This window comes from Rhynchophorus ferrugineus, unplaced genomic scaffold, assembly GCF_030347505.1.
Source record: "Rhynchophorus ferrugineus isolate W39M unplaced genomic scaffold, kcgeb_rfMv2 rfM1, whole genome shotgun sequence".
NCBI lineage: Eukaryota > Metazoa > Arthropoda > Insecta > Coleoptera > Curculionidae > Rhynchophorus > Rhynchophorus ferrugineus.
Window position 1 is genome coordinate 82293877 of NW_027472580.1, and position 22213 is coordinate 82316089.

Genomic DNA, 22213 nt, shown 5'->3' on the forward strand with positions numbered 1-22213 from the left:
ATTAAATTTTATAATTTTTAGATTTATTATGAAAACAAATGTAATAAATCTAGGTGGTAACGCATTAGTATTATGACGGATTAAATATAGGTTTCCTTAAGTATAACCTAATTCATTTTAAGTACTATTAATATATCAGTGCAAATATTTATACAAGACACAAAAAAATGCCGTGTTATCTATAATTGCCATTTTCAACAAATTTGAAAACATTTTCGTTGTCATAAATATAACCCACATGTCTCTTCTTTTCTTTCTTCTTTTCTTAAATATTTGATACATTTATTAATCGTTTTTTATTCGTTGGAAATATTTGATCTGCAAAATCAGAAAAATATAAGTACGAAACAAATATGAACACTTTCCATTTTTACTTTTACTCTGGGTTGATCAGAATTTAAATTAGTAGAACAATCAATACCTGCAGAAATATTGTTTCCTTTTATTCAGTCCCCAACAAAAGGCTGTTTGTCTGATGGTATATTTACAAATCTAGTCCTGAAAGGAAATTCTTCTTTTACTGAATAAACTGGGCTGTATAGCTTCTATACAATTTAGTTATCCTAGCATCTGCTGTATTTTATAATTTGCGTTTTGTAATTTAAATAAAATTATATTTTGTATGTCATAATTTAGATACATGCGCGAAAATATTGGTGTAATAATCCGTGTAATAAAAACTATTTTCTTATTATCTAGCTTGAGTATCGCTTTGTTCGATTGCAGCCTATAAAATATTATTATTAAATTATAATATTTTACTATAAGATACAGGTATTTTCGTATAGTCTGCTGCTAATTTTCTCTATTAAATATTTCGTAATAGAAGAATAATGTAAATGTAGAATTTAACTAAAACTACCAACCAACTTTTACATTAACAAGTGGAAAAAAGACATATGTAATAATACCTAATAATACCATAAATTTGAAAAAATTGGAACATGCACAAAGATTAAAAAGCGAATGCATTGAATTCAGTTTATTGTATGCTACTTTAGCGTTGGTGGACGACAGTAAAAAGACGCTACAGAAAGTTTTGATCGGCCAGAACTGCACATGCGCATTTGTTCTAATCATAGAGTGATAAAGATGCAACTCTATAGGGAACTCTGGCGCAAAGTTTTGCATTGCCCAACATCCAGAGGGCGCCATAATGGGCCGTTCAAATTATTTGATTGGTCAATTTAAATCTCCATTATAGGCACCTGTAAGAAAAATATTTTACTGTGAACAGTAAAACATGTGACATTTGATTGACTCATTAATAATGTTTAGCACGTGACAACCTTGACGTCATATTTAATTGACCAATGAAATTTAAATAAAACAATTTTTTTCTGAAATAAATTTATTAAATAAAATTCAATTAAATATAAATATATGTAAAAATAAATAAATATAAATCTAATCTCTAATCTATAACAATAAATATATAATGTAAATTTATCTATAAAGTATAAATATTATATATATATATAAAATCATAAGCAAAAAAACTTCGGTGCAATGTAAATCGAAATAATCTCTTCCGTCTTTTTCCTTTTTCATATTTGTTTAGTTCCATCAACTTAATAGGATCTATCAGAGTTCTGTCTTTTTGTTTTCTTATACTAAAAGCAAACTTTGAGTCTTTCCCTCTTAGTATTCTATTCACCCGAAAGATCATTATGGAATGTACAATTGAAGAGTTTCAAATTAACATTTTTTAAAAAACATTTGACAAAAATTTTGTTTTATTATCGACGAAGCAAAGTCGCTGAATAAAATAAAAGACATAGTTCAATGATCTACTGAAAAAAAATTTTGTTGAAGTCTGAGGCACGAGATATGGCCTCTATAAAATCAGTCTCAATTTGTGGGCCTACTGATTTATTCATAATTGCATATAAAACATTGCATAACAAACATGCATATAAACAAAAATCATACTTAATTTCTTTTTTTTAATTTTTACTAAATAACCTGAGATTTTACCATAGTGTACGTAAAACTTAACTATATGTGCTCCTATAGGAACACCTGGAACTGAAGTTATAGAGTCAAGTAATTAACGGTAAAAATGAGCAGAAAGGGGGATACTGGCTAAGTTAATACAAACTTTTCCACTACTTTCTGGACTTTGTTCAAATGCCAATGACACTTTCTTCAAACACCCTGGTTGTGGGCCTAGAACGATGGAAATAGGCACTACAAATATATTAAGACAGTTTAAAAATTAATGGTAACAATTATGAACAGAAATGTGGCTGAATCCTTCCATTTACCTCCTATACCATTTTTATTTTGATCCACTTTTATTTATAAATATCCTGGGCTCGTGATATTATTTTCACCATTACTAAATTGTTCAGAAGTACTTAAAGGAAATTTTCAAAATATCACAAAAATATCTATGATACACGAGGTAATGATCATAAATCTGTTTCATGTTTAATCCCACCAGTTTAAGATTTTCAATGTTTTCTACTAATTTCTTAAAGATCGCCAGGTACTTTTTAAACGGAAAACGATGATGCATTTCCATTTATCTGTGCATCCGGGCACACTACACTTCCTAGAACTAGAATGCATTTCAACTACCGACTTGTAAATACTAATAAAATAAAATAATAATTTAATGTATAAACGTTATAAAAAGCTAACCACACACTTCTCTATATAAGGTACATTGAAAATGATGTATAAAAAAATAAACAAACCATTGAACGAAATGAACCAATCAGATCCCTTCGCGGCGCTTAGCATAGCGAACAAAATCAGTAATATGTTAAAAGTAGCGACATCTACATGTTGGACGTCGCGAAACATTTCAGTAGGTCTCTTTTAACCTCTTCTTTTAATTTTAAACTCTTTTATTTTATCCTGCGATATTGCCACGTCGATAATATAACATTTTTAATTTTATAGTACATAATAATTTTCCAGATAAAATATTACAAATAATAAGGTGTGCTATATACTTTTGGGTAAACCCATAATAGATATATTATAGATTAAATTGATCCCACTATACAAATATGAAAATGGAAAAAGATGTTATTTATACGTATATAATATTTATATCTTATAGATATATTTAATTTATTTTTTATTTTTATAATTTATAGTTAAATTTACATTATATATTTATTGTTATCGATTATATTTATCCTTATTTATTTTTACAGATTATATTTATATTTAGTTAATTTTACATATTATATTTAATTGAATTTTATTTTATAAATGTATTAAAGAAAAATATTGTTTTTTTAATTTCCTTGGTCAATTAAATATGACATCAAGGCTGCCACATGTCAAGCATTACTAATGAGCCATTCAAATGTCTTCACAGTAAATATCTTCCTTACAGGTGCCTATAATAGAGATTTAAATTGACCAATCATGTTATTTGAGTGGCTAATTATGCGCCCTCTGGATGTTGGGCAAAACAAAACTTTGCATCAGAGTCTCCTATTGAATTGAATCTCCATTATTCTATGGTTCTAATCTAGCCTGACAGATTTCACAGCTACGCATCCTTTTCTATATATTTTACATATTGTAAAGGTTATATAATTATTTATTATTTCATAGAGAACATTAGCGGCAGATAATACAAATGTATAACATGTGAATAACATTGAAGAACTTATTTGAAGAATATACTAAAAGTAAGAATAAAAAGTGGTCATATTTCTAAAAGATTTTTGGTAATATACTAATATCTTCTTGATTTAGTTAGATATCTTTGACAGATATTTCAAAAGATGAAAGAAGCTAAATGTTTAAATGAAGTGTCATGAATTTTGAGGATAGCGTAAATATAATATATGTGCCTAATAGAAAGCGCTTGGAATGAATTGATAACATAGGATTTGAAGCTTTGTCATTTATTATTTCTTTCTGTTTATATAACTCCCCGGAGCAGATAAATTATGCAGAAATATTATATCATATAACAAATTGTATTGCAACAAATAGAATAAAATAAAAATTAATATAATCTAAGTAATATACAATTAGACACACACATACAAATCACAATATAAAATATTAAAATAAAGAATAAATACAATGTTTAGGTAGAATAGAATACATTTTTATAAAAGAATATATTATACCTAACAAGACAACAGTTGAAGTCTTATTGAGTTCCACGAGTGTTTTTTTTTATTTTGTCGTGGTGTCCCATGTAGGCCTAATCCATCTTTCCTAAGTATTCATTATTAGTCCTGAGTGCTTGACTTAATCCTAAAAGTGAAGAAAACAATGAGATAGGGATGGTATTTCTAGTCGAATTTTACACTTTTTCCTAAGGACGATCACAATTAAAAACACAAATTATCTTATTCTTTTTTGATCTTTTTTTTGTTATCGCTATCTTATACCCTTAATCCTATAATGTAGTAATAAATACAGGTAAGAGTGGGTGTGTGATAATATAATGAGCATGATAATATAACTTAACTAGCGTATACACAGTTTAAATATATATATTTTTAGTTCGTAGTGCCGGTGTTTCATAATGTGTTTCAGGAGAAATGTTATATTGGGTATTATATTTTCTGTCGTACTATTTGTATACTACATAACCAATTTTAAAACGGTTACATTATATAAATTCTATTACAATTATGCGAAATCTAACAGCACATTGATATGTCACTTTCTGGATACCTATGACAGTCTGACGAATATCCAAGGTTAGTATAGTGCAGGGGTGTCGGGCGACCTTACCTTAACTTAACCTTTAATATTAAGTATCAATTTTATAATGTTATGTATAATGTTTAAAAAATATTTTTATATGTCGGTCAGAAAGATATCGGCCAAAATATCCATATTTTTTCGGCATCTTAGTATTTTGAAAGATATTTTAGAGCTCTAGAATATACCAGAACCAAAACATTCTGGAACATGCTGCCTGTAATGGCAAGCAGGCATATTTCGAAGCAATTCTATTTATAATTTTAGTGCTTTGATCTGATTGCTAAGTGCTTAATACGAACTCTATTAAACATTGTTTATGTTATCTAGGGCTTTTCTGGTTCCTTAATTTAAAAGGGCTAATTTACCTCATATTCTGATTTCTCTCTTAATGTTGGGGTGGCCTTTTTGCAGATGATCATCTATATCAAGCAAATAGTCTATACTTTTGAGTCTTACGTTTAAACTGGTTTGTTCATGCGCTATTAATGTAAACTTATCCGCCTCAGTAAACTTGATAGTAAGATTAGGTTTTTAATTTTTTTCAGAATTGTCGTGCACAGTATTAACGATACTAAAATGTGTACTCAAAGATTAGTTATTAAAATATATAGTCTATTCAAACTATCTGGTGCAATGTTGCCGCATTAACTCTGAGTTTTAGTTTATTTTGTCTTTTACCTATAACAAAATTCTAAAATAAATAAAATAATGAAAAAAATGCTATCAAATATAATTTATGTTAACATTTTAGTACATCTAATGTATATGTTATCGAATAACTTAAACTACAGTTAGTTATACAGCTACAATAATTTACAGGTTACAGTTGTTTTATTATATTTACATTGAACTCTTTTCCATACTACCCATGAATTAGACTTCTAGCCATTTTTTTTTGTAGTGGTATCCAGTGGAGGACTAATCTAACAATGTATGTACAAAATGTATATACAAGTAATGTACTTTACTTGCACTAGAAGCATATTTATCCTTTTATGTTTAGTTTTTGTTTCCAGCGATGGTGTATTTCCTTATCAAGTCATTTTAATATCTGAATCACTGTATTCTCCCTAATGTATTTAGTATATCTACAAAACAGTTAGTATTCATCCTCTCCCCATACACTCTAAACTAATGCTTATGTATAATTCTGAAAAATTACACACATATCTATACACATATATCGTCCGCAATCAACAATTACATTAAACATTGATGTTATATGTTCACAGCTACTAGAATACTAAAATAGAGAATATAGAGAATAGAATTCAGTAGACTATAGATAACACATCATCTAAACTTACGATATCAAGACGTCGCAATGTTACCCCGTTAATGTTGACTTTTAGTTTATTTTGACTTTGACATATAACAAATTTCTAATGCAAATAAACTAATTAAACAACAAAATTATTTCTCCTAAAACTCTTCTGTAATTACCTATGTCCATTTTTCTTAATAAATTTGGATTTAATCTTTGTTGACCATTTGTCAACCTACACACCGTTTATATAAATTTCAAAAGTTTTATCTCGAATAAAGCTCACATCAAGATGATTTTAACAGGTCAATTGAAAAGTCATCGGCCTGATACATAGATGGCCCTACTAAAATTAAATCCATATATTCTTTAGTTAGCCCTACCTCTCCAAATATGCGTGTATAAATTTGACAGCTGTCGGATCATTAGTTAGTGAATTGTAGCAATTTGAGTGAAGCAACTTTTGTTATTGTGAAAAAAATGGATAAAAGGGAATTTCGCGTGTTGATAAAATATTGCTTTTTGATGGGAAAAATACAGTTGAATATACTTGGCTTGATGCCTAGTTTCCGGACACTTCCCCAGGAAAATCAACCATAAAGAACTGATATGTCAAGTTTAGACGTGGGAAAATGAGCACCGAAGAAGGTGAACGCAGTGGACGTCCTAAAGAGGTTGTTACCGACGAAAACATTAAAAAATCCTAAGACACTCTAAAGATATCAACTGAACGTTTACATCATATCATTCACGAATATTTGTGTATGAGAAAGCTCTATGCAAAGTGGGTGCCGCGCGAGCTCACTTTTCACCAAAAACAACGACGAGTTGATGATTCGGAGCAGTGTTTGAAGATGATCAAGCGTAATAAACCAAGTCACTAATATCAAGTTTTTGCATCGATATGTGACAATGGATGAAACATGGCTCCATCATTTCACTCCGAAGTCCAATCGACAATCATCTGAGTGGACTTCGCACGATGAACCCGCTCCAAAGTGTGGAAAATCGCAACAGTCGGCTGGCAAGGTTATGGCAAGCTAATTTTCATTGGCTACCTTGAAAAAGGAAGGACCATCAACAGGGACTATTACATAGAGTTATTGAACCGTTTGAAGGACGAAATCGCTGAAAAATTGCTGCATTTGAAGGAAAGGAAAGTGCTGCTTCACCAAGATAATGCGCCGTGTCACAAGTCAATGAAAACGATGGCAAAAATCCATCCATCCACTGAATTCTCCAGATCTGCCTCCCAGCGACTATTTCCTGTTCTCAGATCTCAAAGGAATTCCCGCTGGGAAGAAATCTTCGTCGAATGAAGAGGTGATCGTCGAAACTGAGGTCTATTTTGAAAAAAAGGACAAATCGTATTACAAAAATGGCACTGAAAAGTTGGAGGGTCGCTATAATCAGTATATCACCCTTGAAGGGAATTATGTGGAATAAAAAAAACTAATTTTGCCAAAAAAAGGTTTGTTACTATGATAGGCCGGGGATTTTTCAATTGATCTGTTAATTCACTACAAGGCTCGTTTATAAATTCGTTTTAAGATTCGACAGTATTTTTCTTCTCATTTTATTCTAGTTAAAAAGAGATAAAATGCTGTCCGGTACGTTTGACCATGTAACGGAAACAGTCTACAAAATTCGCCTTGACAAAACGTCTACAAAATTCCTCAATTAGTCCTAATAATATTTAGAAGTTATAAATAATAAAAAGACAAACCTTGTTATGACGCTTTGCTTATATTGATTGCTGTATTTTCAATCAGGGTAATAATTCTGATTGAAAATGCCGAAGCCACTAGATAGTCAGAGTCAAAAACAGATTGCGTCTCTAATCAGTTACTTCGAATAGGACTGAGATAATTTATACATTAGATGTACTATAATATTAAAATAAATTATACTTTTTTTATTAGTTAACTGATAAGACAACACTACACAAGATCAGATGGTTTGATTCTGTGTCCTGTTCTGGTGGTATTCAAAAGCTGCAGTACTTCAATAATCCCATGAGAATGGAGTCTTTTCTCATGCCCCCTTACAATTCTCTTGATTTCTTGACTAACTGTGGGTATCTATATAAATATTTAAAAGTCTCCTTTTACCAACTATGAGGTTTAGACCGGGCCTAAAGTTTAACGTGGGCTCCCAACCACGATCCTCTGCCTACACCTGCGAGCTATAAAAGCCTACCGACTGTCGAGTGATTAATTTTAGAAATCATCCCAGAAGACATCCGGTCTTACCCAGCCTGGATACTGGCGTGACTGGGATCATTTTCCTTGTCGAATTTTACACTCTTGCCTAGAATATTCACAAATTTTAAAAATTCATAAACATAAATCTACGACCATGCCCCAGCAAGGTATGTCATCGATGTAGGTAATCAGTCCTATAGTATTTGGGTGCGCCCACAATTCCTCTCAGAACTTCTGAAAAATTTGTATTATGTTTATGTTACTCTTTGCAGAACATCCTCATAATTGAACTGCGCATGTCCATATAGGTTTCAGTATTTGCTTATATAATAGCAATTTATTATGTACTGATAAGTATACTTAGTCAGTACATTTTTCTATATTTAAAATAAATTATATTTGATAACATTATTCTTATGTTTCACTGGTGATTAAATTTGGACGAACCAATATCTGTATATTAAAATAAATGCAAACTATCTCAAGAACTGACCCTAACTAATCTTCTTTTAAGAAAATATATAATAATAAAGAAAAGTATCATGAGTAATATTATTGTCACAACTGTAATAACTTTAGAGCATCAAACATAAGTATATAAGATTTGTATTTATTTTTATGTTATAATCATAAATCCGGAATATTAAATAGAGTAATACATATTTGTATAAATAATAAAACCAGAGCTAGCACAAATAGGCAATTTATTTTTTACAACATAGAAATCATATTAAAGTAGTGCATTCATAATTATCAAATGAATTATAGATGAGAAACTTTGGTCTATAAAGTAAATAACTAAAATAAATGATAAAAGGTTCAAAGAATAAATTGTCACATAGTTGCAAATTTTATTGCATTAATTGTTAAACTTCTTACTATATATCAATAGATTAAAATATTTACCAAATTACTGCGAATACTTCATTCATCTCTACTTTACAAAAACACACCAACCAAATAAAAAATTAAAGTATTCATTTTTACACTTTTTATGCACAATGAAATGTATTTATTACTTGCAATATTTGATAGCGGCTTTGTTACAAAATGCTTTTACCAATAAAAACTGAAATGGATTATAAGTTACTATCAATAAAATTTACTATGTCTCCAGAACCTTACGAATTACTACCAGTTCTTAAGGAATAACAATATTTATTACCTTTTTTAAGTTTACCAGATATCAAATAAATTTAAATTCTTAAAATTAAATCTGAAAAAGCTGTTTGCAAAAATCTAAATACCTGGTTAGACAATTTTTGTTATTCTGGAATTTTGTTAATTTATATTAGGACATAAGTTTCGACCGATAAAATAATGTAAAATATAACTTTATATGATCGTACTTTTCTTAATCGTTGATATTAAACAAGACTACTTAAAATCAAATATAATCATTTAATAATATCTTAACTCAGTCAGTTTCCTTGTATTTTTTATATTTATTAAAGTATCCTTTTTAGCAACGAATGTTTATCTGGAACAGTAGGTCCACTGTTTAACGTGGGCTCCGAACCACGGTCTTCGGCATTAAGCCTACCAACTGACCAGTAACCAACTTGGAGATCACCCCAGAAGACACACGGTCTTACCCAGTCTGGTTACTGGCATGACTGGGATCGTTTCCTTTGTCGGATATTACACTCTTGCCTAGGACAATTACTAATATTTAAAAGAAATCACAAATTTTACCCACCATGCCCCTACAGAATTCAAACCCGCTACTATCGCAACAGTAGGTGGACCGTCCCGTCGCATTTATCATTGCGCCAACCAAGTCGGCAGTTTCTTTCTTAATATCATTTTAAGTACAAAATGTGAGGACGGATGTCTTTGTCGATTTAAAATTTATCTGTTGGCATTTTGCGGTACAGCGCTGCCTAATTTACGTCACAAAGTAAAATGACACTTTCGTAGTCGAATAGCATACAACAAAACCGACGAATAATCTACCATTTTATAATTGGAGCTGGCAGCGGGCAGCAGGTGGGCCAGGTCCGATTAAAATAATGACAAAAATATTTGTTTATATTTGATGTGTGTCACCGATTTGACAGTTATTCCTGGTTGCTTGATTTGGGCGTATTGCGTTTTATTGGAATTTACTTATTTGTAAAGCATATTGATAAACAAATTTGGGCTTAAAATTATGAGTGTATATACCATGTATTTTATTTTCTGTCATACTACTAATTTATTACAAAATCAATTTTAAAAATATTTCGTAATATCAGGTCTATTACGACAGTTTAGTGATTAACAACGCCTTAATGTGCTATTTTCTAGAGACCTACGTCAGTCTTCCAAATATTCAAGGTTTGTGCGTGGTTTAGATAATAAAAACAAAACCTCTATTTCTTAATATTGGCACCATCGATAAATTCACTTTGCTTTTGAACAAACAGCGCTAGTTTGAAATAGTAACTATTCTAATAGAATATGCCAAGAGAGTGAAATAGTTTTGGGGAATTTAATATAGATGGCGCGACATATAAAATATAATATTTGTATATAAAACTACGCCAAAAGAAACAAGATAGGTACACGATTGGTTTCTGCGCATGGGCTTTTTGAACATATAAATATGCATATATGCATAGAGTAAATATAGAGATTTAACTTAAATAGGCAAAATCGAGGAAATGTTTTGCGTGGTCCACTCAATGGCGGTTCTGAGGCCACTTTTTTGATTAGTTCATTTGAATTGGCCTACGAAGGCATTTGATTGGTTCATTTCTATAACGCCATTGTTTGTCTCAGTTTGTTTACGACGACATTTTTGTGTGTCTAATATTAATGTATCTTCATTCTCAAAAGTGTTGTGTATCCAGTGTTTGTGCGGAAATAAAGACCGGACGTAGTTTTCCTTGGAAGAAACACCCCAAGTTAGCAAGATTAAGGATTTGTGTGACTTAGCATTGCTTTTACCTGGTACGTATACAATTATTTATATAAAGCATTTGTGTTCATATATATTATTATTTACAGCAATATAACAGAAGAAATTATGAACATATTACTCACACTCTAAATCCAAAATGTGTCCAAATGAGGCAATGGTAAAATTATATTGAAGGTAAATGTAATTATACTACATGAAAAGTTTTTGTTACCCTTTAAAAAGTTGTTTGTAAAGCGCCATCAATTTAAAACTTAATTATTTTGAAGGGATTCATTTACTTAAAACAAATGTATATTGGTCAAGATACTTATAATTAATATTTTGGCTTAAGGTTCCTTAACCGAGATAACTTTTTCAACAAGGTGTGCTTGATTTTATAAACAAGAGATTATCATGCTTGTTTTATTATATTGTTAATAGATGCCTAAGCTGTCTTTTTAACTTAATATCATGTTTTAATTTTTTGTTACTGTTCTTTAAAGTATTACTTTTTGGTATGTTTTCTCCATTCTGACGTATATATCATACGATTTAACTGTTTTAATTATCCGTTCCATAATTTTTGCATTAAAATTGTAAAAATGATAATAACTTGCCTCAATACATTTTTGTCTTGAACAAGTAGGTAAAATATTAACAGACTTTCTACTGTGCTCCTTTGCTTTCAGTATGAGCGAACAATAAGACAGAAATTTTAAAACATCTTATTTGAATTGATAACACTAAACAAATATAAAAAAGGGAAATTTTTCAATTAGATTGTAGGCAATTTTTATATCCACATTTAATTATTTTTTATTTATATACATTATATATATATACATTATATATATATATATATATATATATATATATATATATATATATATATATATATATATATATATATATATATATATATATATATATATGTATATATATATATATTCTTATGTTTTAGCTTTTTGATATTATATAATATTTCTATTTGTACAGAATTTTATATTAATAAATGGTTTTGAAAAATTACACTTTGGTTTTATTTAAAATTTAATTGTTCAGTAGAATGTAACGTCAGAGGATAGTCACGTGATAGGTATGAAATCGTCGACCAATGAAATACTCCACCTATAAAATATTTTCATTACAGGTGCCTGTAATGGTAATTTAAACTAACCAATGAAATTCAGCGAAATGACGTTTTCAGCGCCTTTCTGCTGAGACCACGCAAAACAATTCTGAAATTATTTGTATTAAGTTAACACTCTATATATTACACTATGCATATATGTTATTTGTTATTTGCTAGCACGCATGGGAATGCACAGGTGATTTGTCATTTCAGCTGCTTGTTCACACCATTTCAGGCGCTGCTGCCAGTTTTACCTTTTATACGGTAGATTCCTTTTTTTCTCGAATATCGTGTTCCTCAATCTTATAACGTTTGAGGTCTATCAATACTACAACATAAAAGTAAACACAAGGCATTTCGAAATTAGAAGTAGCACTTACACTTTAAATTTTAACCTTCTCCTTTTAAGGAAACAACTATTAGTGACAAACTAGTGATCAATCAATGGTTTAAATGCAACCGTAATTAATGAAAGTCAATTATGTTTCCTTCGGTAAACTCTCCTACTGAAAAATAATCAAAATAAAATGAAAACAATATTTTTTGCGATGTAATTATGTTTATTAAGTAAATTGTTTAATTTTACATTTACGAAAATTTTTATGTTTTTTTATGGTTTAGGGTAGGGGTGGCGAACCTTTTGGATCAACGTGTCATTTTTCTAAATAAATGTTTAGTAAAATCGTAGACATGCCGTCAAATAACTTTAACTTCGTGATTATTGCTACGACAATAATATTATCACCTCTCAACTCATTATTCATCGCATAAAACATTGTATACAGACATTATAAAATATAAAAAATACGTTGGAGGCTTACCTTATTGAAATCGGAAATAATACCAATGTAACATCTGTTGTTGCAAATTAAATGATAAATAACTTATATTAGAGAAGCCTACTTAAACCTAGTTAACCATTTACAATATTATTTTAACTACTACCAACTGATCACTTTCAATTTGGTACGAACAACAAATTAGATATGTTTTGTTGGTAATTTAATTTTTTGTATATGTCACAAAATTATTTATGTATTGTTTGAGCTGGTGCAGTTTATCAAATGATGTCTTACCAGGGTACTTAACGAACTTGAGTGGTTCCAATAATTCCTTGAATTGAGAAAATCTCGCGGAAAATTCCTTAACTGAGAAATCAATTACAGAAATAAATTATTCAATAATTTGTTTGTCTGATCTCTCATGTATCTCTAAACCATTAAAATATTATTTTTAATTTTCAAAGAGAAAACAAACTAAAGATGAGCTATCGGCAAGGGCGAGATAAAAGAATGAAATAAATGAGTTAAGAACAATGCAATTTGAATTTTATTCTTTTAATCAGCCTGGTAAATTTATAGTTTTTGTAATATATATATTAGGTGACAAATATGTATAAAAGATAAGGACTATATGAATATATAATGAATATATGCAGGAGCTTTAAAGCATTGACAAATATTAAGGTGTTTAATGATTAATCTAAAAAGATATGTATATGACATTTTATTCATTGAACCTTGTATCAATAATCTTTGATTAATTACTTTATAAACACATGTTTTGTAAAATCAATAGTTAATTTCATCAAGACATTCGATTCATTTCCATCATTGGTCCATCATCTAAAATAAACAAATATATTTTATATTCCTGATAGCATTGATGAAATTACATTTTTGGATTATGTTTTTGATGGATGGATGAAAATGGATTATTTGTTCGTTATTTAATCCACTTTTTTACACTTAAGATATAAGGTATAATTTGAGGTACGGTAATTGCTCGACAAAACTTTAGCACGCTACGCATGTTTCATTACAATTCTTAATAAAAAAATAAATTATCAGTTTTCATAGTCTACAATTAAAGGGACGATTATGATGATCATGTTTGTTTACTTGTCAGATTCGCGTAAAATCTTACCGTTCGAACGACGCGACAAAACTGTAGCACATATAGGTAAAATATTATGTTTTAATTTTTTTCACTGTTGGATACATCCTCCTTTATTTGTCACTCATCTTGGATAGCGTGTTATAGTTGATCAATATTGTTAAATTTTACCAGTACATAACATGTGCTAGCTTACCCTTACAATCTTCAATAATATTCAAACCAGGGGAACGCGCTGGCCACTTCAAAATTTGAGTATTGTGTTCTGAAATATAATAGCAAAATTTGTGTTTCATATTCGGCTAACTATTCATCAATCAACTTACTATAATTTGTACTATTAATCCCTCAAAACCGATAGCAACCCAATTTTTCTTTCGTCCAAAAATATTACATGACGCCACGTTCTTCAGTAAGTAGTAAGCGCTCTTTCTTATGTTTTTAACTTAAACGTGGTTTCTATAAAATTTCATTCTCTGTTAACATATAATTTTAACAGGTTAATTGAAAAGTCCCCGGGCTACCATAGTAAAACACATCTTTGTTCTTTGCTACAAAATGGGCCAGTTTCGATCACCTCTTCATTTGACGAAAATTTCTTCCCAGCGAGCATTCTTTTAGATCTGAGAACAGGAAATAGGCGCTGGAGTGCCGGAGAATAAGGTGGATGAGGAAGCAATTCAAAGCCCAATGTAAATGATGGAGCCATGTTTCATCCATTGTCACATATCGACGCAAAAGTTCGGGTTTATTATGCTTGACCATCTCTCTTGATCATCAAACACTGCTCCGAATCATCGTTGTTTATGGTCAAAACTGAGCTCGCGCGGCACCCACTTTGCACAGAGCTTTCTCATACCCAAATATTCATGAATGATATGATGTACACGTTCAGTTGATATCTTTAGAGTGTCTGCTATTTCATTCAATTTCGATTTACGGTCAAAGTCATTTTGTGGATTTTTTTAATGTTTTCGTCGGTAACAACCTCTTTTGGGCGTCCACTGCGTTCACCGTCTTCGGTACTCATTTCACCACGTCTAACCTTAGCATCTTTTGAGCGTTAGGGCTAACTAAAAAACATATGGATTTAATTCTAGTAGCGCCATCTATGTGTCAGGCAGGGGACTTTTCAATTGACGTCTCATTAATACAAGTACAACAGAACAGTATTAATAAATTAATTTTTAAATTAATCAAAGCTCCCACCCTGAAAATTAAATCTGTAACGATTGCGAAACATATTGGTTTTAGATGATCAACAAGGCTCCATTCCAAAAGCCAATAATTCATATTTTGTATCCTAATTTATACATGTTTTTGCAGATACCAAAATTGTTGAAGATACTTCTATATTTTTTGTCGAGACATCTTGTAAATCATACGATAATGGTCACTTGATAATAAACCCACGACAGGCATGCGCTGTGGAAAGTGCAGCCTTGTTAAATCCCAACAGAATGATATATTTCTTGTATTTTTCACCTGGTAAGTTCTTATTTTTAACAAATAACAAATCTTTTCGGCATAAGTTTTTTAGGTACATTTTCAGATTCTCAAAGCACAGAATCAAGTCGAATATTAAGAATGTTACAGTCTTACTCCAACATTAAGTTTTTGCACGTTAACATGGACAAATTCGTTGAAGGTTCACCAGTCGATAACTTTTGGAAATCTCGAAAAATTCATACGGGAAAATATCCTTTAAGTCATAGCAGCGATGTCATTAGGTAAATAATGATGCTGATTAAAAATAATAGTATAGAATGCAAAGAATAATATAGATACACGATCGGAATAAAAAATCTAGAGTTAAATGTGTAGGATAAAGAGTATATATTGCAAGATGACAAGCAACAAATATAAAAGCATACAGATGCATGAATATATGGATGCTACAGTACAATTGTCACACAACCTATGATAGTGATAAGGATACAAGATACAAAAAATGTAAACGAACATGCATGAAATTACATAGATGTACACTATTATATTTCTAGTAGTAGTCCGTTACGGTTAAAAAATTAATCAGCTTGTCCAGGTTCTCCAGCCTAAGACACTGGTCTATCGTCTTTCCCAGGTTGACCAATCGTGTCTACGAGTTGTATATTCGGCGTTCAGTTAATATGTGTTTGATAGACAATGAGGAACCACATTCCATGCACAGTGGTGGACTTCATCAATTAATAAGAAATTCATGGGTCAGTTTGCAGTGACCAATTCTGAGGCGCGAGAATAAGCCATTAAGTTGCGTCTCCTGATGTTAGTGATGTTAAGGCCCTGATAATACTCTTTTTTCACCTCTCAGAGCTTGTTGCGCACCTGAGTTGGTCTAGATGTTTTTAGAAAGTTTGGCTTTGGGTGGGCCTTTTCTTGGCCAAGTAATCCGCTCTTTCAATTTTTATGATCCCAGAGTGAGAAGAAAATCACATAAAGGTTATGGTTTTGCCGCTTTTTTTATTAAATTATAAAAGATCTACTGTAGATGAATAAATATTGATCCTCAAACCTGACATTGACACGTTGACTAAAGTATTTATAAATAAATCTATGTTATAAAGTGGTACAGATAAAACATAATAGGGGTCTCTAGAAAAAAGTATCGTTACGTTCAATGCCTTGATGGCGTTATAATCGCCCATTCAATTAATTTGATTGGTCAGTTTAAGTCTCCATTATAGGTTCCTGTAAGGATAACATTTTGATGTGAAGACATTTGATTGGTTCTTTGATAAAGTTTGCCACACAGGTGATGAAAGGTGGATTTATTTTGAAAATCCTAAGCGTAGAAAGTCATGGTTATTACCTGGCTATTCCGACCGATCTACTCCAAGGCCAAATCGTTTTGGTCGCAAGGCAATGCTCTATGTGTGGTGGTTCCAGAGTGGCGTGATGTATTATGAACTGTTGAAACTTGATGAAACAGTTACTAATGATCGCTACGGATAACAGGTGATCAATTTGTACCATGGATTGATCTAAAAACATCCAGAATGGGTCCGAATACACGGTAAAGTGATTTTAAGAGACAATAAAAACAAAACCTATCCAGGAAACATTGAAAGTTACTTATACACAATTATTAATACACAGTTGTAGTTTGCAGTTATAATTCTTATTGACCTACCGACAATAATAAAGTGCCAGACATACTGGATTTTTACAACAATCCCAAAAAAAGCCGAAAGACTAATCTTGGTAAAAAATAAATTAATTTGGACAAGTTTACACTGATGGTGCAGGAACAAATTAGCTTAAACCTAAAACTCAAAAGTATAGATGATTTTAAGCAGGTACATTCGAAATATAACTGAGCAAATTAGGTCAGCTACAAAATAAGCTACCGCAGCATCAAGAGAGAAATCAGAGTATGAGATAATTTACACCCACAATAATGAGGAATTCATAAAAAAAAGACGAAAATCTAGAAAAGATGATACTGATCAAAAGATTAAGAATATAAACAGAATTGCTTCGAAAAATATGTAAGTGAATCAAGCCCGAGAGCAAAGGATATAACTCCCGCCTAAATTAATTATCTAATCAATCCTAAAGAAGCTCATGGAATTGATGGTATTTCAACTAGGTTATTCAGGAGAAAGCTTCGAACGCAATCCCCCTCTAAAAGCGCAATCCCCCACGAACTTCGCCCCTACGAATTCGAAACAAGCCGAGCTTCTCGCTGAATCGCCCGAGAGTCAAATGAAATGCAATCCATCTCTTGGTTTTCCTCAACAGACGTTATCCATCATTAACGACACTATCCCCTCCCTCAAGGGGGAAAATTTTCATTCAATGCATCTTCTACAGAGCATAGTATCTCCAAGAAACCCTCAGATCTTAATAAAACGTTTGTCTTCGAAAAAACATCACCAGCAACTTTCAGAGCTTGAGAATTGGAAATATGCGCTTGTCGCTAACATTCCGAAAAAAAACCTAAGCACAATTCATCTGATTATAAGCCTGATTAGTTCACTTTCCAAACATGGCGAAGACCGATATTATACGCTTTAAACAGCTTCACAGACAACACAATATAATTCCGAACGAACAACTCGGTTTCCATACCAAACACTCAAGCCTTCATCAAGTTGCCCGCGTTGCAACAACCAATCACCAAGCACTAAGAAAAGGTCGAAAAGCTGGAGCCATCTTTTTAGATGTTTCTAAAGCTTTCGATCAAGTATGGCACAATGGTCTAATCATCAAAGCAAACCAGCTAGGTCTACCGAATTACCTAATCTCTCTGATTGATTCATACTTGGACGGTAGATCCTTTCAAGTTAAGATCGGCGACGCAGTCTCCTTTCGAAAACAGGTCTCGGCAGGAGTCCCGCAAGGTGCTCCACTAGACGGTGCTCTGTTCAACCTTAATATGGCTGATTTCCCACTCCACAAACCTTCCCACACAGCATGTTATGTAGATGATACAGCTGTATTCACCAACGGTTACAGTCCCGACGCCATCCGCAGCAGACTTCAAGTCCAACTGAATCATACGATTGTGTAGTAAAAATTCTGACGACTGCAGATTAATCCGAGTAAAACTCGCGTTATTCTGTTCCTCCGTTCCTGAAGAAGTTCCTATCCTCTGACTCCAGAAGGTATCATTCTTCGTTCTCCAGTTCAACCGTAAATCCAACACGCTATTTGCAAATGCAACAGCGTGTACAGCCTACTATTTCCACTCCACTTCAAACTACCAATCCCCTAGAAAGCGACCCTGTATAAGATAATAGTTCGTCCAGTGTCCCTCTATGGAGAACAGGTGTGGTACAGGTACGTCTCAGAGATAACTTAGACTACTCCAAGTGTTCAAATCCAAAAAAGACCTCGCGTTACTCAATGCCCTATGGTATATGAGGAACGTGAACATTCACCTCGAATCAGGTATGCCGTTCACGAAGAGTTTCATGAACGTGCTCAGTATAAGGTTCTCCATAGGCGACGACAATCTGATTAAATCCCTATCCATCCACAAACCCCGGTGGCTAAGCCAACTACGACAATCCCAGTCTTAACCCAGGGTCTCTGTCGCCCGCAAAATACTTTTCTATCCTGAATCCGAAGCGACATCATCAAAATACCATTTGCATATTTACCACAATACATATTTAATACCTATTTCAGATTGAAGTATGTCCCGAAAAGTTTTAAGGTGACTTATATCGGCTATCGCGCGTTATATGTCTTCACTCAGGCAGTGTGTACATTCTGAATTATTTATAAAAATATCAACTATCGACCGAAGTTCACAAAGTAAAGGTGATTGTTGGGAAGATATTTGAAGAAAAAAACACTGCCCTTCAATATTTCTGAAGGTCTCACAAGCTTTTAACTGGGTATGGATTTTCAGCTACCAGATGAACAATCTGATGAGAATATCTTTTCGAAAGAAAATCTAGAGTCTCGTATGAAGGAGGAGGAGGGTAGGAAGGAGGCAGGAGTTCTCCAGGGCAGTGTCATCAGTATCTGCTCTACACTGCTGATACACCAACAACAAAAGAAATAGTAATTAGAGCATTTGTCTACAACACGGTTATTATAGCAAAGATATATCTGCCTAAGGCTATAGAAAAAGCCAAACTGGCAGTCAACAATTCCTACAAATAGACTAGAGACTGTAAAATACAATTTAGGAGCTCAAAATATGTCCATGTTAGTGTTGTGTTACGGCGAAATAAAAAAAACGTAATTATACCACTTGACTGATATCTGATTCCTCAATCAGAGCCAGCTAAATACGTTGCCATCCATCTCGATGACAAATTAAATTGGAATTATCATGTTAGCCAAAAAGCAGAGCAGATCAGACTGGATATATGGGTTGCGAATATGGAGTTGCATTACAACATTAAACCAACTAGTAATCTAACGCTGACAAAACAAAGTTCTACGATTAATTACCAATGTTTATCGCTACGTAATCAATGAAGAGCTTCACAGCAACCACATAACCAAATGGATTTACGAAGTTATCCAAATTTTCACCCTAAAACATGAAATAAGTTTACTAAATCACACAACGTGGAAGCAATACAGCTACTGAATAACACGCAATCAAAAGAGTGAAGCGAACTAAACCACACGAACTTGTATAGGGTAAAGTGTTAATATAAACTTTAGTTTAAGTAATTTTATTTTATTTTAATTTGATATCCGTACAAGCCTTGCTTGTTTATTCGTGCAATTACAACGGAACATTAGTAATAAATTAATTTAAAAATTAAGATTGTACTAAGCATGTGAGTCTAATGTAAGATGTATTTAATTTTGAAAAAAAATCATTATTCTATATTTATAAAAAGTTCCTGTTAGAAGAAGATATTGATATTGCTGTTAAGTAGAATTTTGATAGTATTTAAAAGGAGAGAATAGTATGTGTTATTGTGAACGATATTAATCTTTCTATCCTCAATGTTAAACCTCCTATAACTAGAATAAGTAGAATAATTATTTATTGCAGATATTTACTGTTATGGAAATATGGTGGTATATATGCCGATCTAGATGTAGTAGTGGTCAAAAACTTAGATACTTTGCCGGAAAATTTTGCTGGAGCAGAGGACCAGAGGAATCTTAATAGTGGTGTTATGGGATTTAGTAAACATGGAATTGGACATAAACATGTAGAATCATGTTTATATGATATAGCCGAACACTATGATGGAAACACTTGGGGCACTATAGGTCCATTCGTAGTTACCAAGTGAGTACACTCTATAAGATATGTCAAAAAAGTTTTTAATTATCTAACCGAATTTAGTCATTTTCCAGATTGGCTAAACGCTTATGTAACACACCACATATCAAAAATATTACAGGGAAATCCTGTCAAGACTTCCACATTTTGCCAATAGATGCCTTTTATCCAATACACTACCATTCATGGAGTGTCCTTTTTGATAAGAATGAACTAAATTTCGTTAGGAACAAATCATCATCAAGTTATATGCTACACCTCTGGAATAAGTTAAGCTTTAACCATTCAATTGATATTCCCAACGATGACGTACCTTATTTGTATTTCGCTAAAAAGTATTGTCCAAGAACAATTACAAACGTCATGAAATATTTTTAGATCACGTCTATAAAAATGTATTTTTAATTATATTAATTTATAAAGTTTCTATTTTATTGATATTAAATAATGTATTATATTATTTACAATATTTAATGTATATTTATCTGATCAGTTATTAATAGTTTTAAGAGAAAAAATTGCACAGTATTATTTCATTTCTATTCGTATATATATATATATATATTCTGATTCCATGTTGTCGAAATAACAAGTCATATATGAGCAAAAAATTATTTTCATTTATTAGTGTCGTTTTATTAATTATATGTACGACAATTTTAGGATTACATTTAAAACATAGATCTTTACAAGTACAATTAGTGCATGTATTAATACCATTTTGGATTATTTTGGTTATTATTTTAGGAAATACAGCATGTACATTATTTAATACTATATTAATTATAATATATACTGGTAATACAATATTTGCTATTAGTTACAGAAATTGCTATTAGCTAGAAATGATTATATTTGTTAGTTGCATACCAAAATGTCTAATCATAGAATAAAGAAATTTTGAAGTGAAAGTTATATGGAAAAATCAGGTCCCACGTTTAAGCTTTTCGGAATCCCCGTTACGCGGTCAAATGTAATTGAAAAATGCAACAGCTATATGTGTGTTTCGCAGTCGTTCGGCTTCGGTATTAATAATTCTAAACTAGCCGCGGGTTCGAATCCTGCTGGGGCATGGTCGTAAATTTATGTTTGTGGTTGTTTAAAAATTTGTGAATATTCTAGGCAAGAGTGTAAAATCCGACAAGGAAAATGATCCCAGTCACGCCAGTAACCAGGCTGTTTACCTGTATGTTTATGGCCAAGGAAAATTAATGTAATTGTAATATATCAATGAAATATATTTAAATATATTTATTTTTTTATTTTATCAGTAAAATTAAAAGAACTTTTTTTTAACATCAAATTCGTTGTTTGAAATAAAATTGTACATTCCTCTTAAAATGAGAGCTTTTAAAAAGTTGGTCCTTGATAGAGTGTCACAATTTGCTGCAACAGTATTATGAATAAATTTAAGTTTCAAAATTAGTACACA

General features: G+C 31.6%; 1 protein-coding gene and 1 long non-coding RNA gene across 5 annotated transcripts; one reads left to right on the plus strand and one right to left on the minus strand.

Annotated features, from left to right (window-relative positions):
- Positions 1 to 173: 173 nt before the first annotated feature.
- LOC143200503 (uncharacterized) lies at positions 174 to 5266 on the minus strand. Its single transcript, XR_013006737.1, has 4 exons — positions 5061 to 5266; positions 4107 to 4236; positions 422 to 498; positions 174 to 318 (listed from the first exon to the last, which is right to left on the minus strand). It is a non-coding gene; the product is annotated as an uncharacterized LOC143200503 (long non-coding RNA).
- LOC143200475 (lactosylceramide 4-alpha-galactosyltransferase) lies at positions 4423 to 22031 on the plus strand. 4 transcript variants are annotated; one of them, XM_076410932.1, is made up of 5 exons: positions 4423 to 4688; positions 15402 to 15563; positions 15616 to 15805; positions 20545 to 20787; positions 20845 to 21077. In XM_076410932.1, exons 1-5 carry the CDS (start codon positions 4511 to 4513, stop codon positions 20936 to 20938), a joined length of 867 nt encoding a protein of 288 aa, XP_076267047.1. In that variant the 5' UTR covers positions 4423 to 4510; the 3' UTR covers positions 20939 to 21077. The 4 variants fall into 4 exon arrangements, with proteins under 4 accessions (XP_076267047.1, XP_076267036.1, XP_076267028.1 ...); XM_076410921.1 differs by having other exon boundaries at positions 4424 to 4688; positions 15628 to 15805; positions 20856 to 22031; XM_076410913.1 differs by having other exon boundaries at positions 4426 to 4688; positions 20856 to 22031.
- The last annotated feature ends 182 nt before the right edge of the window (positions 22032 to 22213 follow it).